Raw genomic sequence first — 16027 nt, forward strand, 5'->3', positions numbered from 1 at the left:
ATCACTGAAGAGGTTTTTTTTGGTTTTTTGGGTTTTTGTTTGTTTCATTTTTTTGGTTTTTTTTTTTTTTTAATATAATATGTAAATAGTGGAAAGCTTGGAAATAAACATTTTACAGTCAATAATTTAAAATTATTGTCAATAATTTGTCAATTTTAAAATAATGTGGGCTTATGTGTATACTGACAGTTACTGCCGTTTCTTTTGTAGAAAACCAGAATTTACATTGTGTTGGTAGAATTGAATCTGATATTGTCTCACCTAGTGCTTGTCCGTGCCTTTAACAAGACCACTCAAACTGTTAGCATTTCTTTAAAACGTACTTCATCCTTAAGAAACAGTCTTTGTACTTAGTCTTTTTCCTTATGTTGTTCAACATTTGTCTTGCAAGGCGTTTTCTTTCTGAACTTTTAGTTGGATTAGTTATTGTAATAGCTGTAGAAGAAATGAGAGATAGCTATTTATAGTTACTCATTTTATGAGAGAGGCTGGAAAAGAAAGCAGGCAATATGATCTCTTATACTGTTTGTTTTCCTTCATAATTTGTTGTTGTGGGTGAATTACTGTAAAGAAATATTATCCCTTATTCCAGAAAGATTTTCACAGTGTATGTTGTGTGGCAGAGTCATACAAGAGAGCTCAACTCAGTTCTGATACTAGTTTGTTTGGGTTTTTCTTACAGTTACTTCATGAATATTGGATGGTACTTAGGGATCATGTCTCTGCTATTGATGAACTGGCAATGGCTACAGAACGGCTGAGGGTGCGTCATCCTGATGAGCCAAAACCAAGTCCACCAGTTCTCCACATCATAGAACCACATGAGGTAAAGTACTTGACAGAAAGAAATCTTTTTTTCTGAAAGAACTTACATTCTACAGAGATAAAATCTATATCTAGATCTATGTGTAAGGTCTGCAATATGCCTTTGTTTCCGTTTCAGGAAACCGCTGGTGGAGTAGAGAGTTCCTGTCTATTTCGACATTCAGTATATGGGCATTTTTGAGCTTTTAACTCTTACTTTGATGTGATTTGCTCAGCCTTTTGACTGTAAGAGTGACCAGTAAGACTGTTGTCCTTCCAGTAGCAGGGGAATTGCTGAGGGACTTTTCTTTACAATTGCCCAGTTTTCCAAGCTGGTGGAAAATTAAATTGACCTGTTTTCTTACCTGTATTACTACTTTCCATAAGGAAAAAATCGGAGTGGAAGCCTAAAAGACAAATATTTGTTTTAAGTATTTTGGAATTTCTGAGTCACTTCTGAGACATTTTCTGTTCATGAACGTAGAGAAAATGCTGGGTTGATTTAACCTCCTAATGTTTTGGGGTTTTTTCCACCAATAGAAATACGTTTTCAATAGAAATATTTTGTGCTTTTTTTTTTTCCCAGTGAGATTCAGTGTTAGATAGAAGACCTTCTTTTCTTTATTTCTGTAGGGAAATAGGTGTTTAATTTGTGTATTAAAGCAATTTTTAAAATTGATCACTTTGCCTAACAAATATTTAACAAAGTCTAAGATTTATATATCTACAACAGTAAAAGAAACACCTATTACTACTTTGGCCTTCATCCTCCAGGCACTTGCCTCTTCTGCAATATTAATAGCTACACGCCTGCCAACTGTAATTCATCTAAAAAGAAGTCAGCTTGATGTTTTTATCTTTTTATAGGTTAAATGAAAAGTGAAAGTTTCTAAGAAGTATGAAGAAAGTAATGAATAATTTCTTACGCGTTCTTTTTGGAACCAGCAGTATAGTCTAGGTTCTGTTTATCTGTAAGAAGATAGACGATAAATTGAATGAAATTTGAAAGGGACTTTCATAATAATAAGTTATTCTAAATTGGTATTGTCTCTGGGAAGAACAAATAATGCAAATAAAACAGCAAAAAGCGAGTCTGTGTACATCCTGGGTATCAGCCCATTTCATGGTGGTGTGTTTCTACTGGGTACAGGAAGAGAATATATAATTTTGCTTGGGGAGAAGCATATCTTAAATTTACAGCATGAGCTCTTCTTCTGTCTGTCCCCGGTAAAATATTCAGTTGAATTTTGCCAAAAAATAATTTAAGCCTTATTGTCAAACTTACTTTTTCTTAATATTTTCTTCTTCTAATGCATGTTTTATACTCTTTTCATAGGTAGAGCAAAATCGAGTGAAACTTTTGAATGACAAAGCAGTTGCCAAATCACAGCTTCAAAAGAAATTAGGGCAACTTCTGTATCTCACTAATCTGGAGAAAGTAAGGTTTATGGTTCTTTGGTCTTTACCAATGAGATGTACTCTTATTTACCTAGTATAAGAAACCTACCCTTATTGCTTGGGGGGGGTTTTGTTGTTGTTTTGTTGGGGTTTTTATTTAAAGCTTACATTTTAAAATATTTTCTGTAAAGATTCATTACATGTTGAAATTCAGTGTGTTGTTCTTTGCATTACTGCGTAGTTACAAAGTTATTTATTACACTATTTATTTTGGATATTTGCTTAATTACGTAGGTATAAAACTATGAACTAGTTTTAGATGGTTAAAACTTTCTTTAAAACTAACTGGGCCATGCTTAGTAGAAGCCTTATAAAATGATGTACCTCTCAGTGTACCCTTGCTATTTTACAAAGAGCTTACTTTAAACAGAAGAACAAGCAGGTCAGTAGGTTAAACAAGTGTAAAAAAAAAAAAACAACAAACCAAAACCACAAACCCCCCCAAAACCCCTATGTATTACACATTATTTTAATTACAGTGTTTAAGTACAGTTATGCTTAACTAGGCATAGATAAACATGATTAACAGCTAAGCTGATAAATATGAGTTTCTTGTTTGAAGTTGTATATTACCAGGATTTTTCAAAGCTCCTGTAGAAATGCAGATGTGACCTGAAGGACTGCAGTATGAACAGTGCTTTTTTTACTTACCATTAATTACATATTTTTTTAACTCCTCAGGATAGACATTATTTGTTAATGATGTTTTTTAATTTGCTCATAAGGACTTCAGTATTTATTTTTCAGAAGCCTATTTTAAATATAGAATAATTGTAGTTATTGACATGTATCAAAATGTAAAGTTTATATTTCTACTTACAGTCTCAGGATAAAACTACTGGAGGAGTTAACCCTGAACCATGCCCAATCTGTGCACGTCAACTGGGAAAACAGGTAAAAACTTTAGTCAGTGCCTTTTGTTTTCAGGACGTCTTTAGCTAGGTCTGAGTCAGTTGAAAGGTCTCAGCTGACATGTAGATATTCTGGGCCTGCAAATGAAGAGCAGATTCTGCAGTGCAATCTTTCGTTTGTAATGCATTTTGTCAAAAAAAATTAAGTCTCTCTGTTGAAAATCTTATTTTTTCTTAAATCCAAATATGTATTCTAGAATTTAACAATAGGTAAAAAGTAACTTTCTTGAGGATTCTTAATAAAGGCTGATCTAGAATAAATGTGTAGATAAACTCTTGCACAAGGCCAATACAAACATTTGTGTAATTCTTTTAAAAATTGTGTACTTAATCTGTGTACTTAATCTGTACATTAAGAGTCATTACTTTCCTCAAGTTTAAAACTGGGCAAATGTGAGAAATTAATAATAAATGCACAGAACTTCTATGGATCGTGAATCTTTCTGTGCTGGAAAACTTTGAAATCCAGGCTTTTTTAGCAGCTTGAGTGCTAAAAATCCTAAAATCTTTCTATTTTTATCTGACAAGTTTTGTGAAAGTAATGTTTCTATGAAAATGTGATTTATCACATATTAGTATACTGGTTTTCTTTTTCATAGATCCAAAACTGATACTGTGTGTTGTTTGTTTAATTCCCTGCACAGTGGGCAGTGCTGACGTGTGGACATTGTTTTTGTAATGAGTGTACAGCTATCATCATAGAACAGTACAGCGTTGGCACCCGTCGGAGCTCAATTAAGTGTGCCATTTGCAGGCAGACCACATCTCATAAAGAAATATCCTATGTCTTCACTGCAGAAACGGCAAATCAGGAAGATGATATTCCTGTAAAGGTACTTTTTAGTTTGAGCTTTGTGGCCCAAGCTTTCAGCAGTGTGTATTTGTGATCTATGTTGCACACTGCATTTAGGCAGACAAATCCCCTGTACAGTTTAAAAAACAGGTTTGCTTTACAGTTCTTTTTCTTTTGAAAGATGTATGCGTGATGTATATAGGCCTCTCTTATAGTGTAATCAGTGGTTTTGCATCCATCCCCAAGGAAGGGATGGATTCAAAACTTGTTAAGCAAGTTTTTTTGCTTGGTTGGTTTTAAGCTTAGGGGTTTTTTTAATCTTGCCTTTTTCATAACTTTCAATAGTTTGGGGAACAAAATATGAAAGGAAGCGGTGTGAAAGAGGGTAACTTTTAATATCTGCTCTTTAAGCGTGCCTGAGAAAAGGATGGATTACAAAATTACACATGTGTTAAAGTAATGATGTCTTTGTTTGTGTGTGGCGGGGGGACGACAGCTTTTGCTGAGCTTTAAGTATGAATTTTTTCTTTAAGCATTTGACACTGGGTAGAAGTACATGCTGTTTATAGGTAGGTGATGAGGGTGGGGTTTTTTTGATAGTGCATCTTGCTTATCTGCATTTTAAACCTGTTAGTATTTGATTAAAGCTTCACTTACTGGATACAGATACCTATTGACTAGATGGTTGTTGAGTAAAGAGTGACTTTTGGTCTTAAAACAGATTCCTGCCTGGGCAATTTCTTTCTCAATGCTTTCCACTGACAATGTACAGCTCTGTTGAAGACTGATAGCTGTATTTTCCACAGTGATTTTCTGTGTTTACTCCTTTCACCCTGGCTTTGTGATGAAATCAGGTCTTTTCACTGAACAATCTTACATTTTTTTCCCTTAATTTAGAAACCCATTAGATCATTGCAAAGGCCTTGACAGAGAGTCTGAGTTTCAGAAGTATTTAATTTTCTGTATTATTGAAATAGCCATACACATGAAATACGTCTCCTACTCTGCAAAATACTGTGGCTTGACTTTCCCCGTGCTGCAAAAGATATTTTAAAGTTCAGGTCTTTGGGAGAAACTTTATTTGTAACTGTTGTGCCTTCCTAATGACAAAGGTGATGAACCTATAGACACAAATGTATAGGAAATAAGTCCTAATTGTCCTGTTTAATCTTCTTTTCTTGGTAACAGAGGTTTTCATGGGGTTGAAGGTGAAATGGAGGAAGAGACTGCATGTCCCAGAATCACAGAACTGTACTGAAGTCAATGCTACCACATAGCTGTTCACACCAGTTATGTCAGCCTCTCTGAAAACTGAAATCCATTTTATGAGTAGATGCTTTTTAACTCAAATTAGATTTGAAGTAGTTGACACCATCTGGCACCAGGGGGAGTAAATAGGCTGTTTTTTTCAAGTGCTAGTCATTGGGACCTTGCTTCATAAGTGTTTAACATTCTCAGGGTCTAGACATATCACCTAACGACATTTCAAATATGTTTCATAAATTACATTACAAAATAAATTCATAAATAAAACACAGAAGGAACATGGCACCCACTGTCCTGCATAAAGAGTTGTAGTGTTTTATTGATCTATTTCTGAATCAAAAGCTTAGGGCAAAGCAAAAATCTGAACCGTGTGTGGATTCCTATGTCATCGTGAGCATGGCAGATTCTTATTTCATGAAAAATTAAAAATTCATACTGTAACTTCTCTGTATGTGCTATCAAAACAAGCAGCACTGTTAAAAAATTCTACCTCATATTCATTTAAGGACAATTCACAAAGAGTAACTTATGGTTTCTATAGAATACTGAGGTTAAGATTAGTATCTTGCAGCATGAAAAATGTGTGATTTAATCAGTGTTTGTATTTTTATCTGAACTTTCTCAGTCCCTCTGTTCTCTTTCAGTATTGTACCTCTCTTTTTTTCTTCTGTTTTGTCATATACATCTTGCTCTTTATTGTACCAGCACTAGCCATGTTAAGTTAGTGCCTTACATGCAGAAGGACTACTGTAAATGGGAGCATTTCATACTGAGAGAGAGATTACTGGCATCCCTGCATGTTTTGGTTCTGTAAAAGCTTCCAGTGCCTGGTCAGTGTTACCGTGGGTATTGCCAGGCTGTCATCTGAGACAGAAATTCTTTGTTAGAGGGTAATTCTGATTCAAATGTGCGCTGTTCCATAATGAACTAGGACTAGCCAATCTGTTTATAAATATCTGGATAGTCAACAAAATGACAGACTCAAGGTGTATGAGGTAACATTGTTTTTTAAGACAGACTGAAAACCAAGACCTCATAATAGCAAAAGCGCTTGTATAAGTTTCATCTTTCCCTAAATATTGAGAATAAAATTGAATTTTTTTTGTGTGTGCTGTGAACCAAAGCACACTTAGTTACCTTATTTAAAAAACAGAGCAGACTGACTGCAACCACTTTGATCTTAGTGCTGCTCTTTTCTTCAAAGTCACCTTTGTAAGACCTGAGTCATAGGAAGTCTGAAGGATGGAAAAATCAACAACTGATTGTAGTACCTCTTATAGCAGGGCAAAATAAGACCTATGGTAAGGTCCAAAAGACTTTCTGAGGAAAAGACAGAGCTGGATGGGGCTTTGAGCAGCCTGGTCTAAAAGGAAAGTGTCCTGACCACGGCAGGAGGGTTTGAACTAGGTGATCCTTTAGGTTCCTTCCAACCCAACCATTCTATGATTGTGTGACATTCAGAGCAGATCAGCCAGAAGGGTCATCACTGAATTAGAGATGAATAGTATCAGAAAAGCACATAAATGACCCTGAAATGCATAGGATATACCAAAAGTTAGTCTTCAATCTGTAAGTGGTTATGATTGGTAGGCATAGGGGTGCAGATGTGTTTTTCATCCTTGCAGATTGTAACACCTACTGACATAAGCATTTTTAATTGTCTGACTTTCAGAAAGAGTGTTAATTTCTAGGTGCAACAGAGATAACAGGAAAAAAGCTGGTTTTGTTTGTGTCTGTAACAGAGTTGGAATCACTGTGGAAACCCTGGGAAATACCATGGTACTGCTTATTGCAACCTTTGGTAAAACAGGCTGCAGAAAGTCTTTTACATGCATTTCTGGAGCATTCATTTAGCTTCATAACATATGAATGACTAGGCAGTCCAGCATTGTTCCCCAGCTTGTGCTTAGACTGCTGACATCCTTCCGCGCCAATTCTGCAAGCAGCATAACTTCACTAAATTTGATCTGTCATTGTAGCAAGCCAACATAGTTAATTCAATGGTCAGAGGACAGGTGCAGACAGAAATAAAACAATATCTGTCCAGCTAAATCTAGCACAGCTTGAAATTATTATGCATGTAAGAACTCGTAAGGAATTAAATAAGGGCTTCATAAAAACAAAATAAACAAACAAACAAAAAAAAAAAAACAAACAAAAAAACCCAACCCAAAACACATTAAGTAAAATTGCTGTAATACAAAGTGTGCACTGAAGGAAATAGAGGGAGATGCTAAAGACCTGTTTCTCAGAATCCTCTTGCCAATGTAAGGGTAAAGGGAGAAGTACAGAGATCAAAGTGGACAAGAAGTCAAATGTAATATTGGGTTCATTAAACACTGAAATACTTCTGAATGCAGAATCTGAAGATGTTTTCATTGCAGCACACTCCTTCAAGAATTAATTTAATCGTATTTACCAATTTCTTTTAATTTTAAATATAATTAACAAGCGTCATAGTACCGAGCATAAGTTCGGTGTTGCCAAAATGTGAAACAAAAGCAACAGAAATGGCAGTTGGGTTTTTTCATTGCCAGCTCTCAAGAGGTGTGAAGGGATGGAAATTTAAATATGCATATGGTAGGTTCCTTAAAGATTGTGCCACTAAGTTAATCTGTAAAGATTGTGCAGCAGGCCTACCTGGCAACTGCAGTTCTGTTTGGTTCAACTGCACTGTTCGGGCTATCTATTCCGCCTCATGCAGAATTAGACAGGTGTATCTGTGTGATGCTTCATTCTTCCCTGTACTGTGCACACTGTAAGACACCACTGATCATACAGTACCGTGTTACAAAGAAAGTATAAAAGCAATTCAGTGCTACTTAACCTGCCCTTCCTCCAGTTTGCTAATTTTAAATTTGTGTAAGATGTGTAAGTCCTAATATAATAGTATTTATTAGCATAATAAATGTGGAAGGAGTTGTTTAATATCCTACTTTACTGATGTTCTTCTTTAACTTTTCAAAGGGAAGTCACTCCACAAAAGTGGAAGCTGTGGTCCGAACACTGAAGAGAATTCAATTTAAAGATCCAGGAGCTAAATCCTTAGTTTTCTCAACGGTATTAATCACCATTTTCTGTCTTGTCTGTGCATGTGTGTGAGTTTAAAGCGGTCACAGTGTTTTCAGGAATTAGTTTAGCTACCAAAATGTTGAATCACTCTGTACAGCCACTTGTTTGTTTTGAGAATTTGTAGGGCAATTCATGTGGCTGGGACATGAACAATGATGGTAGTCAACAGATGTAAAAGCTTGTTTCTTTAAAGGGCAAACACTTTGATTTGTATGGGAGCATTAGAAATTCTGTGTATTTTAAAATGTAATGTTCAGGTATTTATGATACACTGTAGAGCTGCTTTTGTGATGGCTACCGATGTATATTCAAACTGATCTTTTTAATTACATTTCTGATTTAGTTTTACGAAAGATTCCGTTTCTGGCACACAAATCTTTTTCTCCCCCCTCTACCTCTCCCTTTTTTATTAATTGCAAATTTTGAAAGGCCTTTTTATCTCTTTCTTTGGGAAGTTAATTAGCATCTCTTAGATGTCACTGTTGTTTGTAATGTTGAGTTTCTTTTACTGTGGTTTTTTGTGTTTTATGTTTTTACAGTGGCAAGATGTGTTGGACATAATTTCAAAAGCTTTGTATGACAACAACATGATTTTTTCTCAGATCAATGGAATTAGTAAATTTCAGGTACATAAAGGATATTTTCCTTAAAATTAGTCTCAGTGGGGAAAATTACAGTTCATGAAAGTCAGTTTGATCCTTTTACTTTATTGCCTCATTTGAGAAATTGAAAAAGCAGCAAATTTGTTTGGCAGAAGCTTTGATCTCTAACTCATTAATTCTAAAAATCACAATCGCAAGCCTTTGGAGATAAACAGTGCATTCACTTTTGAGAAAGAAGCATTGGCATGGATGTTAAGGATGAAACACCCTGATCAGTGTAGCAGGAAGTTCCTGCCTTCCTGGTATCTGTCAGATATCTGTTCTGGGATGGCAGGTCTTGGATCAGTCAGGCTGCAAAATTGTCACTCTGGGGCCTATAGTAGCTGATAGAATCTCTTGAAAATAGAGATGTCCCCCTAGTCTTTATTGAGGAACTTGTGTCATGCTGCTGCAATGTTTGCCTTTTAGGAAAATCTCTCTGCATTTAAGTACGATCCCAACATCAATATTTTGCTGCTGCCTCTTCACACTGGTTCCAATGGACTCAACATCATTGAAGCAACTCACGTTCTGCTTGTGGAACCCATTCTGAATCCTGCACATGAGCTACAGGCTATTGGCAGAGTACATCGTATTGGCCAAACAAAGTAAGAGTTAAAATTGTGTTGAGTGGTTTAGATATGGTCTAGATAGAGCTGCATATTAGGATCAGAAAAATCTAGTTCACTGAACTTATCAATTATGGAAACGGGGGTATTCATAGGATTTCTTTTCTTAAATATAGTTGTGTAAGGAAGAGAAAGATTAAAATGTTAGCTGAAAATATGCAGTATGTCTTTGGGGGAGTTCTTTTGTACCACTGGATGTGAGATGCAGAAGCAAACGGCATTCAGACATTTAGGAGCAGTGTGGGCTCTTGAGTCCAAAATCCTGAAGACCCTTGTTCAGCTGTGCCCTATTTTATGTATGCTCTTGATACCTTAGTTTTCAACTTTGAAGTTCTGCTTGTATGACAGAAATTCTATGACAGAAATGTCATAGCTTTGCAGGTCTGAGTAGCCCACTATTTATGTCCTATGTGGCTAAGTTCAGGCGTGACCCTTCCTAGTTTCTTTGAGAGGCTCCTTCAGATTAGGAACTGTAAATTTTTGGGGAGGTTGTGGTTTTTGTTGGGTTTCTTTGTTTGCATGGTTGTTGGGCTTTTTACAAAAATAAAGTTATAGCACACACTCTCCAGAACTGATTACTTTTTAAATCACAGTTATGCCCTCACTCCATCTAGATCTCCTTGAAAACATTAATGAGTTACATATCGTTTACTTGCTTCAGTGTTGTAGATTTTGCATAGGTTGTTCTGAACACTTAACAAAGGCTTTGGAAAGTTTGTCCTGAACAGATAATAGTGGGGTTTGTGTTCTGGAAATGGAGGCAAAGCAAGAAGGCATGAATGAGCATGTATGTAAAAGAATGTTTATGAACAGGTGGATATTTGGGTGTTGGTAAAGATTTTGAATTAACTTTGAGGGCGTAGGAAAGATTGATTGCAACAGCCTATATTATAATTTTACATGATGCTGGCACATAAAGGTCTGGCAAAAGGCTTGCAATAAACCCAGTAAGAATGTGTGCTGTAGTTCTCTAAGAATAAGACTTCAGCAAGGCTTATTTGACAAAGGGCTATTTCCAAGTACAGTGAGCATGAGGGAATATACTCTGTTTAGTTTCACTGGTGCAACTATTACCAGTTCACTTGAGTTCTTATTTACTTCTCTTTTCTTGAGCACGCCTTTGCCATGAGTCACAAAGTATTCCCCCAGCATGCTTCTGTGTAACGTAACCTGCCAAAGTTTCAATTAAAGATCTGAAAACCATCCAAACACTTTCAAGAGTTCATATCTTGAAAGATGTTTATACTGGGGAGCCTGGAGTGATTTTTCATTTTTATCTTTGGAGCCGACTCTTTTCCATTTCGCTTCCTTGTCCCTAACACTTCTTTTGTTATTACAGCTTTCTTTTTGAAATTTTATTTCATAATGGAGTTCTCATTTTGGTTTATATTTATTGACATTCTGGGCTTGCTGTTTTACCATGTTTACAATTTCATGTTGACTGACTACAATTAGTGACTTTAAAACAAAAAATTACAGTATTTTGCCATCTTCAAGAACAGTATTGTTAAACCTCTTTATTTTTTTTATTTTTATGGAATGAGCTTTAATTACCCATTACACTGAGCTCTGTCTCTTGGACTGACTTTGACAATGCAGCATAAAGACTCTATGCATCCAGTGGGCCTAAGTAATTTCTTTGAAAGACAGGCTAAGCTCTTGAGGACTGTTTGTTTATAGTGGGGACACAGAAAGCAGAAGTTTGCCCAGCATCTGGTTTTGGGTTTTAGTTAATACAGCTTATATTAATTTAGTGTGCAATCCAGCCTTGTGAAAGTGTGTGCTCTGGGAGTCAGTAGGCACCCTTAAATGTCAGTAGAAGTTGTTAATATCCTTGTAAAATTTCTTTCTTAAAATACAGGGACATTTTTTCAGCACTCTTACAGTAGTTGGTATGAGACAAAAATGTGGTCTTAGACTTTGACAGTAACAGCATAACTTTTGCTCACTTCTGGTCTTGTTTACTCTTTTTAAACACATTCAGATCTACCATTGTTCATCGGTTCCTGATAAAAGCAACAATAGAAGAGAGAATGCAGACAATGCTGAAAACTGTAGATAGAAGGTATGTGTTGAATTTTGTTAAAACATTATTGTTGCACTGAAAATGAAAAGATGGTTTTCAGCCACACTTTTATGACAGTTAGGTATGCATATCTTGCATATAAACTTCAACTGTTCTCCTTCCATGTTTTGATTGACAAAAAAGTTTTATAACTGGAAAGGTTGATCTTCTAGCCTGGTTCCAGTAACTTGAAGCTTAAGGTATTTCAATTGTCTGGAGAATATTTTGGTTTCATTTTGTATATTTTATTTTGTAAAAGCCAAATTAATTAATAAATTGCATGTTATGATTTATCTTTGCGGTTTATCTACCTCCATTAGTATAAAAGCATTGCAGTTAACCGAGTAATATTAAGCCTGCAACTGGAGTAACAGCATGTGTTATAAGCTTTAATATAGGACACAAATCTTATCTTTCATTATTTTTAAATTCTACAAACCTGGTCTGTCAGTGGTGTGTCACACTGGTTGATTTGCAGTGAGTACAAGTGTTGTCCAGATGCTAGCACCTGAGTCAGACTGGTGTGCGGGCACAGAAATCGGTTTTCACTGGTTATCTTTTGAAAACTATAAGCAATGATGGACAGAGAGTGGGACAAAAGTGGTATTTACGTTCTTTATCCAGAAAGTACAAGAGGTCTGTACCTCTTGTACAAACCTAGAAAGAGGCCTTACTTTGAGAAAATTAGTAATTTTTTCATGGTTTTGGCTGTTAACAGCGTATGAGACTAAAAACTTACGTATATCTTTAGCTGTAGTTATGAAAGATTTCAGCTTTAGCTTTGAAAGTATGATTTAATCAGTTTCCGTATCTGTAAAGTAGCCCTGCTTTTCAGATAAAATTGAAGTAAAAATGCAGTGGTTAAGTGATCCAATGAGGGCTAGTGTTTTGAAAGTAGGATCAAACCTTATGCTTGGAAGCTGAAGCCAATCCCTTCAACACTAAGAGCACAAAGCAGATTATTCCACGTTTTGCTGCTTCTGCAGTGTTTGGTGTTGACCACTGCCAGGGACAGTAGATGGACTTCGTATCCTGCACAAAACATGCAGAAGTAGCTGATCAGTGTATGTGTTTTCCCTGATAGAAAGTGTGTTTTCCTGCTGAGCTTCAAGGTTGAACGGTTACGGGGCTCTGAAGTATGTGGTCTGTCTTCAGTGTAAACAGCTTGTTACTTAAGTAGATTCCTTCTCTGATGTCTGCATTCAATTTCTTCCCCACAGCCACACGAGCTCCTCCATGAAACAGTCAGAAGCCTCAGTCTTGACAGTGGCAGATTTGGCTGACCTTTTTACAGAGGAAACTGAAGAACTTGAGTAAAAACATTGGTTTGGCCTAATGAGATTGGGAAGTACCTGACTTAATAAGGACCAGTGTATAATCCACTTGATCTGTCATTCCCATGCTCATCATCTAGCATTTGTCCCTAACAAAGCTATTGGAAATTTAAAAGTCTCAGTTGTTACTGTGGCGAATTGTGACTATTCTGTGGTGAGGTTCTTAGCTGCACACACTTCTGGCAGCACTGGAGAAAACTTGCACTTTGCACATTATACAAAAAACATGGACTTTATTCCCAAAGAACGATTGAGCTGGATGCTAAGACAGATCTTGGGCGCTTGTTTGAGAGGATTTTTGCCATCAGCTTTGACTGGCTAGTAGCTGTCTGAGAGCAGAACTGTGTGTGGATGCTTGGGTGGGAAAGGGAAGCTGTAAAACACAAATCTAATTTTTTTTCTTACTGTACAAAGAATTGTTAGAAAGACTGACTGTAAATTAATATTCTTCTAGAAAGGGCTTGTTACCATTTAATGCAGAGTTACTGCAGACTTATTGTAACACTTTAAATGACTGATCTTTACTAATAATTTGGGTATTTGTATTAGTCTTCTAGATGTTCATAAACACTTGTGATAGTTAAAAATGTCATTGTTAATGCTTACTCACTGCAAAATGATGATAATTAAATTATGCTTTTTGTATGTGTGTTGGTCTGGTAATCAGTTAAATAGTTGAACTTACTATGCATTTTCTCACTTATTCTTGAAGCCATGGCTAAGTTAGTGCTTTGTTAAGAGAAATCAAAGCCATTTGTTACAGAATTCTTTTTAAAAAATAATTTGTTTAGCTGCTGACCACTTTAGAACCATTTGGTGCTTGTGTACATTTTCTCACCCTGATTTTGGCTAGTTCTCCCCCTTAAAGATGCAGGAAACTAAATATCCCAAATGGACGAAATTAAGGCAGGCAGTCTAACTATTAGTTACCTAGTCTAAGTTAGCTAGTCGATGGAGAGAGATAAAACTTTTGTGAAACTTCATCCTTAGATACGTAAGACCATTCTACCCCATTTCTGTTGACAGCAGACAGTTTAGAAAACACATCTAGACTAACTTTTAGACTGCTGAAAGTAGGCAAGATAAATTTTAAGCCTTTTGGCATAGGTTATGGATACACATACACATAACATCATTTCTGAAGGTCTTACACAAGCAAGCTCAGTTATGTAGTTGATGTTAAACGCAGTTTTGTGATTAGAGACCGGGCAAATGTATACGCATAAGCAATGGACTACTTGCCTCCAATTACACTATTTACTGTTTCAGCAAACAATGATTTCTGTGTATTTTAGAAATCCTACTTGAGGTTGAAATTAAAATGAATCCTTTAAGATATCTCAGATTTTTTGTACTCTAATCATGCCTGCTAAATAGAGGTGCCATATAGTTATTGAGCTTCTTGAGACCTGTTTTCAGTCATATTACATATGAGTTGCACCACTTGGGTATTAAGCCTGTCCATATGGCAGACAAGTTGCTGCTGCTGGCAATAAATGTGAATAGAATCGACACGAATAATATTGCATCAAGAAGTGGGGTTTTGGCTTTTATAGGCTGTTGTCCTTCTGGACTGATTAGATACTTTGCTCTAAAGACTATTTAAATAAATTTACAGACAATGTGTCTGTATTTCCCGTATTTGCAATATGTTCTAGTCTTACACATTTTGTCTTTGAGATTAGTGATGTTTTGCTGATTACAGTTTGGAGCAAGGGAAATAGAACAGATAGTAGACTTTTTTCAAATGAGATTTATTAAATGATTCGCACAGACACTGTGGCATCTTCATCCTCAAACATATTGAGAAGTCGGCTGACTCTGAGTAACCTGATCCAGCTTCGAAGTTGGCCCTGCTATCAGTAATGTGTTGGACCAGATGACCCCCGTGGATCCCTTCCAGCCTAAATCATTCCACAGTGTAGTGCAGATCATGCTGTACAGACACTCCAGGAACTCTGAGGGCAGCAACATAACAGTTTCCTCAGAGAATTTTAATACTGAACGACATAATGTTATTGAATAAGGAGCTGCTGTTCATCTGAGAAATTACATATCTATGTTTAAAACAGTGGAAGCACACAGTTTTTTTGCATTCATAGCTCCTTTTTAAATAACTAGATGTGGGAATAACAGTTGTCAGTGAATGTGAGAGGCAAACTGCAAAATATCTGGCATGAAAGCTTTCCCAAGCTCTCCACATTTTGGGTTTATTTATATAAAGAGGATGGCTTCATTGTTTATTTACAAAAACATGGCTTTTGGATTCCTAGTCAAAAGCATAGCTTCTTAAGCAGGGCGTAAGTCTTTAGTCCTGACTTATATTTTTACACTCACGTAACAGCATGAGATGCCCAAGAGCTGGTTCTAGGCACAGTCCTGACTGTCCTGGAGCACCAGGGCCTAAAGCTCTGAAAGCATAGCATTAGATGCGTACACTAGTTGTGTTAAAGCACCTCTTGAAATTGGAAGGTTGAACCATGGGAGTATATAGCCTGTGTCAGCAGTAAAATGGATTCTTCGAGTTTCAAATAATACTAAGTACCAAGACTAAAGATTTACTTTGTAAAAGAAACCAAACTGTAATTTACCACTTTTTCCCATTCTTTGCAATGTATTTTCTTTGACAAAGGTTTTCTTTCAGAAAAGACACCACATGAGATGAACTTTTTTTTCCTGATAAGGGTGCAGCTTGTCCATCTGCAGGGCTTTTGTCTTACCAAAGCACAGTAAGCCTGTTTTCATGGTGCTGCCGTGATTTGGCTCTCTAGCAGGAGAATACTCTTTGAAACGACAATATCTTGGCTGAGAAAAAACTTTGCTCTATTGTAGTAGTTCCAATATGCTCATAGAAATGGCATTTTCCACACAAAACAGAAATCTATAAATAGTGACTGCAGTGTTTACATAATGTTCGTGTGAAAGTACCCATAGTCATGTACCAGACTCTTATGTGTTCTCCTACTAAAACATGTAAACACGATGTGAGTTGACAGTATTGTTTATCCAGACAATCCCTTTAAAAATGAGGCTCCAAGTGATTCCAAAGACCTC

General features: G+C 36.3%; 1 protein-coding gene across 5 annotated transcripts in view; it reads left to right on the forward strand.

The window, feature by feature from the left end:
• The window catches only part of SHPRH (SNF2 histone linker PHD RING helicase), a 50916-nt gene extending 37298 nt beyond the window's left edge, over positions 1–13618 (forward strand). For 4 of the 5 annotated variants that reach the window (XM_061378719.1, XM_061378718.1, XM_061378717.1 and 1 more), the window contains 9 exons: positions 683–826; positions 2141–2242; positions 3085–3156; positions 3818–4006; positions 8200–8292; positions 8844–8930; positions 9375–9553; positions 11559–11639; positions 12860–13618. In XM_061378719.1, coding sequence (XP_061234703.1) covers positions 683–826; positions 2141–2242; positions 3085–3156; positions 3818–4006; positions 8200–8292; positions 8844–8930; positions 9375–9553; positions 11559–11639; positions 12860–12956 — 1044 coding nt within the window. In that variant the 3' untranslated portion in view covers positions 12957–13618. The remainder of the gene's footprint in view (positions 1–682; positions 827–2140; positions 2243–3084; positions 3157–3817; positions 4007–8199; positions 8293–8843; positions 8931–9374; positions 9554–11558; positions 11640–12859) is intronic. The other variant, XM_061378720.1, reaches the window with a different exon arrangement.
• The last annotated feature ends 2409 nt before the right edge of the window (positions 13619–16027 follow it).

This window comes from Neopsephotus bourkii, unplaced genomic scaffold, assembly GCF_033783945.1.
Source record: "Neopsephotus bourkii isolate Nb327-2 ecotype Australia unplaced genomic scaffold, CSIRO-AGI_Nbou_v1 NB_1767, whole genome shotgun sequence".
Lineage (NCBI taxonomy): Eukaryota > Metazoa > Chordata > Aves > Psittaciformes > Psittacidae > Neopsephotus > Neopsephotus bourkii.